Raw genomic sequence first — 7,920 nt, 5'->3', positions numbered from 1 at the left:
ATACAACACATTGCATTACAAATGCTATAGGTGTCACATTTGCGAAAGTTATAACTATTGGCATTGTAAATGACAAAGCTATTAATTTCGCTATTTTCAAAACCAACACATAACAATATATAAATGCAATTACAATACAATACAATAAATAAAAAAATTGTAATTTACAATACCAATAGCTCAAACTTTCCTAATGCGAGACCTATTGCATTGTAAATGCTTGTTCTTTTTGTTGACACATTGTATTCTTTTTATAGTATTGCCTTGTATTACTTGTTAAATGTAAAGAGGGAAGATGTGACATCCCAGCTATGATGCTTCCAGTGACATAGTAACTGGAAGCATACTACATAGTGGGATTCTAGAATAGTAGGAAGACCTCAGTTGGAGTGGATCTTCTACCGTGAGGAGTTGTACCTGCTTACTCCTGAATAGTGGCTTTACTACACGACTTCAAGGTGTCAACTATCTTCTGTACACTCATTTCCACTGTGATGCACTTGAGAATACTGCTTTTCCGTGACTCCTTGGAGGCTAGGAATGCTGTTTAACTGAGGGACACACACGCACAGATAGTGCTACACTTAACGCACACCTCTGATCAGTACTGCTTTTCCTGTGGTTTCCTTGATCGTGGTTAGTGCTGGTCTCCGAGTCCGGCGCTGCTTCCCGATGGATCTTTTCACACAGTGGCGATATTCTCCAGGGCTCCCCTTCTGCACAGGGCTGCTGCCTGTGCCTGTCTGGCATAAAGGGATAGCCCCGCCCATCGCAGCAGACAGAGCCGGGATCACCGCGCATGCGCCCCACGCACTCCGGCTCTGACGGGCCTTCAGTGCGGCAGCTGGAAAACCGCAGCGGCTGCTCCGGGGGGAGGCGGTGGGAGACCGGGCAACCTCACCGGGGACGGACAAATGGCGGCCGGTGGAGGTGGGCTACCGCGGGGTGACGCCCTCCCAATCTAGCGGGTGAGCTTGCCACCACCCAGCCCACCGCCTGCAGGGAGGGGGCGGAATAACAGGACTGAGGCTCCCGCAGGAAAAGCAGCGGCTCCAGCGGCAAAGGCCGGGGCACAGCAGCACTGCCAGCGGCGCCAGTACTATCTGCCAGCAGCGCCCGTGTCAGTACTGCAGCCAGTACAGCCCTCCAGCAGCAACTATAACATCAACTAGAGCTTCACCCTTCAAAAACAGTACCAGTACCAGCATCAGTACCATCATCAGGATCGGTACCGCGACCAGGACCAACGACAAGAACAGGACCTATGTATGGACCGGCGCCAAAACAGTATCAGTACTGGAACCAGTACCTACGAGCAGAGTCAGTGCCATCACCAGTATCTGGACTGGAACCAGGACACATATCAGTACATGGATCAGTACCCGCAGATCAAGCAGTATTAGGACCAGGAAATGTGCCAGTACCGAGATAAACAGCAGGAGTGTAATCTGTATCATTAAAAGGATCAGGAGCTGCGTTCACCCCCGTCAGCAGCAACACTCGGTACCTGCACCAGTGGTGCCCCGGTACCCACTACAGTATCAGTGCCAGCATCCGTATCACCCGCGTCAGGGCAGGAGCCAGCCTCCTCTACCGCTTTCTGAGCATCCTTTCAGCAGTGCCAGCATCCCTACCCCTGGGGTTCTGCCAGGGCGGGCCTCCTCTCTCAGATAAACTGCTACCCCTCCAGCTGCTGGCCATATCTGTACCGGACCGGAGGCAGAGCCCAAGCATGGGGAGTGGATCCCGGCAGGAGAGGGGGAAACACACAAGCAGCTGCCTCTGAAATGAACAGAACACAAAAGGGCAGCCAGCCTTCCTCCGCAGGGGCATGCAGCGCGCGGTGACATTGAGCTGGGCACGCTGAATTTATCGCCTGGGGTTTGTGTTCTTTTTTTCCGTGAAGGGGGAGCAGTGTTTTTTTTTCTCTCTCATGGTGGGAACCATGTAACGGGGGCTCACGATGGGCGATGCTGCAGAGAGCAAGGAGCTGAGGAAAACCTTCATCGTGCCCGCCATCAAACCTTTCGACCACTATGACTTCGCCAGGGCAAAAATCGCCTGCAATCTGGCCTGGCTGCTGGCCAAGGCTTTTGGCACAGGTAGGTGGCGCCTCCCGTCGCTCTCTGCTTTCTCTTTTACAAGGTGTGAGATTTTACTATTGGTTGTGAGGCACGCCCCCGCTAATAGAGGCCTGCACCTGGTACACCATTTATGTTTGGTGACAGCATTATGATCTGACGTCAATGTTGTCCTAGTGGGATTCCACTGTAGGCGTGCACGAGCCCTGCCAGATCTTTAGGATAACCACTTGAGATAAATGTACATGCAATGAATCTAAATGCAAATGATTTACAGTGGTGCTTGGCTGCTGCCCTTGAAAATCTGAAATGGCTGAAACCCTGAGGGATCAATGCTGTTCCTTATAGCATCAATGATATGCTGTATCCTTAGCATGATTGTCTTGTGGGTCTGCTACCAATAGCATATAGACTTTCAGCTGCAATTCTATAGAAAAAGAAATAACACATTTGGTTTATGTAGCATATTTCAGAAGTTTATATCATCATTGTTAATGTTAGCTCTGATAATAATTTACTGTAGATTATCCAGTTTGAGCCAGCAAAATGTGGGCCCGAATGAAGCATATTGGAAGTGGATATCACCAGTGCCAGTGTCCTACTAAATATATTGACCTACATCGAAATTACTCAAGGGTGACCGATGCTCTCGCACAAGGCCACAGCATGCCATATTTTTAGAATGTTCATTTAATTTTTTTGATACATAGATTAAGTCTGAGTGCAAATCATTTACACAGTCAAGTCATATCTCTGTCCTTCGTGTAACTACGTCGGAACTTCACCTAGGAGTTTTGTTATCATGCTAGGAAAAGACCCCTTCCTGTTGGACATTTATATTAATTGGATACAATGCAATTGATTCCTAGTACCGGTAATAGTGAAATCATGCCTAAATAATGCTTTAAAACAGATTTGTTTGATATGGTCATTTACAATCCAAATTGACATCGGTAAAATATAGTAGCACCTCGCTTGGATTTCAGGTCAGTAGTAACATATAGACTGTGTCATGATGATAGCAAAATAAAACCCCATTTAGAGTTTTAGAGCGTCCTCTAATTTGTATTGTAAGCATCGATCTTAAGGTATGCATTTCCCCACGTGTTGTTAATTAAACTCGAGGCCCCAGTACTTTGCTAATGAAGGAGTCCAAGTACCACTTCAGAGCTTCATTCATAATTTATTCCTGCAGGCCAGTGTCGTATCACAAGCGATTGGTCTGTGCACCACTGATGATGAAACCTGGCCTTCCCGCTGCACGCGTGGTGGCCACAGCCAATAGCGTCTTATTGCATTATTGTAAGATGATGTTTATTGGCAGAGGCGTTATTATAGGTGAATCAAATGCCACTCACGCCTCTGAGCATTGTTGTCACTACACGAGGAGTGAAAAGGGTAAAGTTAACGTCCCTTGTGTCACCAACGTGATATTAAAATGCAAGGCAATACATACGTAGTTATAGAAGAGGCAGAATTAAAATCAATGTTTACTGTTGTAATGTAAGGAAGAGGAAGAGAACCATTAGCATTCCGCAGCATCGACGGAATGTTATATCACCACCAGCATGCAGCCTTTTCAGTATTAAGCCATGTGTTGACTTCCTGTCACAGTGTTTGGGGACGATATCCAGTTAACCCTCAGTTTACTTCACGGGCCTTGTGCTTCACGCTGATATCTAGCACAAAAGCAGGCCGCCCCTCGGTGAAGTAGAAGCCCCCCTCGTTGACGTAGAAGCCCCCCGTTGCCCGGAGGGGTGCCGCAGTTAGCATGGCAGAGGTTTATGCTGGCAGTGCGTCGCCTTCAGCCTGTGAGTGGCTTCAGTTCGGCTCCGGCGCAGGGCTGCCTGCCTGTGACAGGAGCGGGAGGGCGGGAATGCTGCGTTGGGAGATTTCCTGTGATGTCAGCCGTGATTCACGCTCAGGAACTCGGAAATAGACGGGGCTGGGACTCCCTGCTCTGCAGCGGCGGGCATGGGCCGGAGAGGCTCCTGCTGGCTTCTGTGCACACGACCCTGCTCTTTCTAGCTTCTGTGCAGTCTCTCCCCTCTGCCCTCAAAAGTCCGTGCGCGGTCTCTCCGGTTCTTCCTGGAGACTGTGCAAAAACTCCTCTACCTTTCCGGCTCCTGTAAGTCTTTCGCACAGAGACGTTTTAAGACGTGGGCAAAGAGGGCAATTGCCCATGCTTCCCCTTCCAAGCCCCCCCCTGGGAAAGCGAACTTTATCTTTATTAAACTTTTGTTTTTTTATTTCTCCCTCTAAACCTCTATCTTACCTTTCCCTCTCTAATTAGTGTCAATTTAATTTTTTTAGGCCCTCGGGCAAAACATATTTCAATTGTATTTTTGTGACTGTGTTAAAGTTTAACATGTAATTCAGTATTGTTTGACATCAAGCCAGCCTGAATTAGCAGGAAATGGATAATACAATTTAAATTTGTTCCATACAGGGGCGTCCAAAATGTGTCTTGTCCAGGGCCCCCAAGATGCTTAACATGAACCACCAAAAGCCTTAACGTGACACTGCTCTCGCCTCTGCTTTGATCTCCCTGACTCCTATGCAGCCTTTTCCATCTGCTCTCTCCGGCCCCTCATTGCACTCCTCTGTTCTTCCCAACTCATCTGCACTCTATTTATTCCCTTTGACTCTCTCTTCTCACAGTATCTTATCTGTGCTGCGTGACTGTGCTCTATGGCTCCTGTGCAGTCACGCCCCTCCTCTCAATAGCTCCTATATAGTCTGTTCCATTTTCTTCACTCTCACTGGCTCCTGTGCAGTCTCTCCCATCTACTCTCACTGATTTCGGTGTAGTCTCTTCTTTCTGTTGTATTCCCACTGGCTCCTAAGTTCTCTCACACCTTTCTCTATTTTCACTTGCTCGTGGGCAGCCTCTTACCTCAGTTTTGTTCTTGCTGGCTCCTGTAAAGTCTATTCCCTTTGTGCCCCCTCGCCTGCTCCTGGGCAGTCTCTTCCAGTCTATCTGTTTTCGCTGGTTTCTACACAGCCTATCCCCCAGCTTCACATGCAGTATCCCCCCTCTGCTCTTACTGGAGAGATGTTCTGGCTCCTGTAGAAACTCTTTTTCTGCCCTCACTGGTTCCTGTAGAAACTCTTTTTCTGCTCTCACTGTCTGCCGTAGAGACATTCTTTCTGCTCTCACTGGCTCCTTTAGAAACGTTCTATCTGCTCCCACTGGCACCTGTAGAGACGTTCTTTCTGCTCCTACTGGCTAATAAAGAGACGTTCTTTCTGCTCTCACTGGCTGCTGTAGAGACATTATTTCTGCTCTCTCTGTATAGATGTTCTTTCTGCTCTTACTGGCTCATGTGCAATCTGTTCCTTTTGCCCTTCCTGCCCCCCCGCCCCCCCCACCTCAGTGGCTTCTTTCTCTCTTTCTATTTTATATGCCTCTGTGCAGTGTCTGTCTCTCATCTGGTTTTAGTGGCTCCTGTGCAGTGTCTCCCCTCTTCTCGCACTGACTTTGAGGGCGTCCTAATCTCGTGCTCTGATCTCACTCTGAAACCAGAGGCTCAGCAGTCTTACCTTTTTATTACAGTTACCCATCTGATACAGAGCCTACATTTACACTGGGTACAGTTGGTCCCTCTAGAACAGTCATATTGTGCAGGAAATATGCTGTGCATCAAACTGTGCAAGAAATGTGCTGTGCATCAAACTGTGCAGGAAATATGCTGTGCATCAAACTGTGCAGGAAATGTGCTATGCATCAAACTGTGCAGGAAATATGCTATGCATCAAACTGTGCAGGAAATGTGCTATGCATCAAACTGTGCAGGAAATGTGCTGTGCATCAAACTGTGCAGGAAATATGCTGTGCATCAAACTGTGCAGGAAATGTGCTATGCATCAAACTGTGCAGGAAATATGCTGTGCATCAAACTGCAGGAAAAATGCTGTGCATCAAACTGTGCAGGAAATGTGCTATGCAACAAACTGTGCAGGAAATGTGGCGGGCATCAAACTGCATGAAATGCACTATGCATCAAACTGTGCATGAAATGTGCGTGCATCAAACTGTGCTGGAAATGTTGCGTGCATCAGAATGTGCAGGAAATGTGCAGTGCATCTGTTTTTGTCGCCCTTGTTTTTAAGGAAAGGAGAATAACAAAAAGTGCTTGACATGATTACAGTCAAACTAGCAAACATGGTTGAAATATTTTAACTCACTAAAATAGTAAACCTTATTACAAGGTGTTGAAATAGAAGCAAATGAGGTAACCTTCTAACAGTTTATGTTTTGTGAGCAGTTTTCACGTGGTGCTTATGTGCCATTTAGCGATTTCGCCTTCAAATAAATGTCTGTATTTTTTCGCCCGGGGCTAACCATTAATGCAATCCTTCAAGCGAGAGGAATGTGCTGACGGGGCAGAAAGTTCCTGCAACAACTTGCTTCGAGGGATCCAACGACTTACCCGCTCCTTAGAGGCTTGTTTTATTCTACAGAAAATGTGGGCGTTACATTTGTATGGTTACTACCTGGTGTTCGTGGCATTTGACTGCAGACCTAAACTCCACTGGAAATGTTTGCTGGAGGGACACAAATAGGTGTGGACCTACAGGTTTTCACTTGCACGAATGCCTCAAACTCAAGAAAAGAAAAGCGTGATCTGATGAGTAAGTGCAGGGCTGATCTGTCTGCGCCTTCCATTAATTAAGCGGCTTTAAGCAAATCTTACCGCTAGGCTGTAAATAGTGCTTTAATGAAGAATCCTATTGCAGCCTTCATTTCCAGATGAGATAGGGAGATGTTTGAGAGAACCACAAGGATATATGCCTGGACTTTTTTTTGTGTTAAGATCCATGACAGAGGTGGTTTCCATATTTTGTGAAGCAATCTGATTTCATATTTTGCCACGCTTTGGAAGACAGAAGGATAAGAGATAGCAATATAGAGAGGAGTTCAGCTTTGGGTGACAATAGCTGAATCCATGCAAGTTTCGCAGGTCCACAACCGGCTATGTAAATTATTCCCATTTAGAGGTATTATTTGAAAAAAAAATCCCAAGTGGGAATGTATGACGTTACAACGCATACATTTACAACGCAGTTTTTACACCGCAACATCCCTTACAACGCATAGATTTACATCGCATACCATTACAACACATTTTTTAAAACTACATTTACAACGCATTCCATTACATCCCATTATACCTTTACAACGCATACCATTACAACGCATACCATTACATTCCATTTAAGGTAAGTGTTTGATAGTGGAGAAGTGGGGCTCAATGGTTAGAGCGGCAGACCCTGATGCAGAGGTCTGGCCCGGACCAGGGTTCAATTCCCACCTCGGCGGGTCTTGGGCTCAATTTCCCCGGACCTGATAATTCTCGACTCGGTGCCTATTCTAAGCATGGGTCCCACTCTGCAACTCTGGGCAATAGCTTGCTTAATCTCCACAATGGCCCCAACAGCGCTAGGATGCCTGGCTTCACCTTAGGGGTGCCCAGGAGTGGGCACTTCACAGGGAAAGGCCAGGAAGGGTTCCACAGCGGTATGTGTACAGCGCCTTGAGGCCCCTTCGGGGGTGTTACGTGCGCTATATAAGCACTACATTTACATAGTGTAGAGGTAAAAATTACTATTCTAACTCCAGGGGGTGCAACAGTAGGGTAAGTGTTGCATAGTGTAGGGGTAAAACGTACTATTCTAACTCCAGGGGGTGCAACAGTAGGGTAAGTGTTGGATAGTGTAGAGGTACTATGCGTTGTAATGGTATGCGTTGTAATGACATGCGATGTAATGCCTGCGTTGTAGTGACATGCGTTGTAAAAGATGTTGCGATGTAATGACTGCGTTGTAAATGTAGTGC

At 46.9% G+C, this 7,920-nt stretch overlaps 1 protein-coding gene across 4 annotated transcripts in view; it reads left to right on the top strand.

The window, feature by feature from the left end:
* The first annotated feature begins 786 nt into the window (after positions 1-786).
* CAMSAP2 (calmodulin regulated spectrin associated protein family member 2) overlaps positions 787-7,920 on the top strand; it is a 563,571-nt gene continuing 556,437 nt past the window's right edge. For all 4 annotated transcript variants that reach the window (XM_078640959.1, XM_078640956.1, XM_078640954.1 and 1 more), the window contains exon 1: positions 787-2,102. In XM_078640959.1, coding sequence (XP_078497085.1) covers positions 1,964-2,102 — 139 coding nt within the window. In that variant the 5' untranslated portion in view covers positions 787-1,963. The remainder of the gene's footprint in view (positions 2,103-7,920) is intronic.

The sequence above is a fragment of the Lissotriton helveticus genome, chromosome 1_1, assembly GCF_964261635.1.
Source record: "Lissotriton helveticus chromosome 1_1, aLisHel1.1, whole genome shotgun sequence".
Lineage (NCBI taxonomy): Eukaryota > Metazoa > Chordata > Amphibia > Caudata > Salamandridae > Lissotriton > Lissotriton helveticus.
This window is presented reverse-complemented; position numbering and strand designations above follow the sequence as displayed.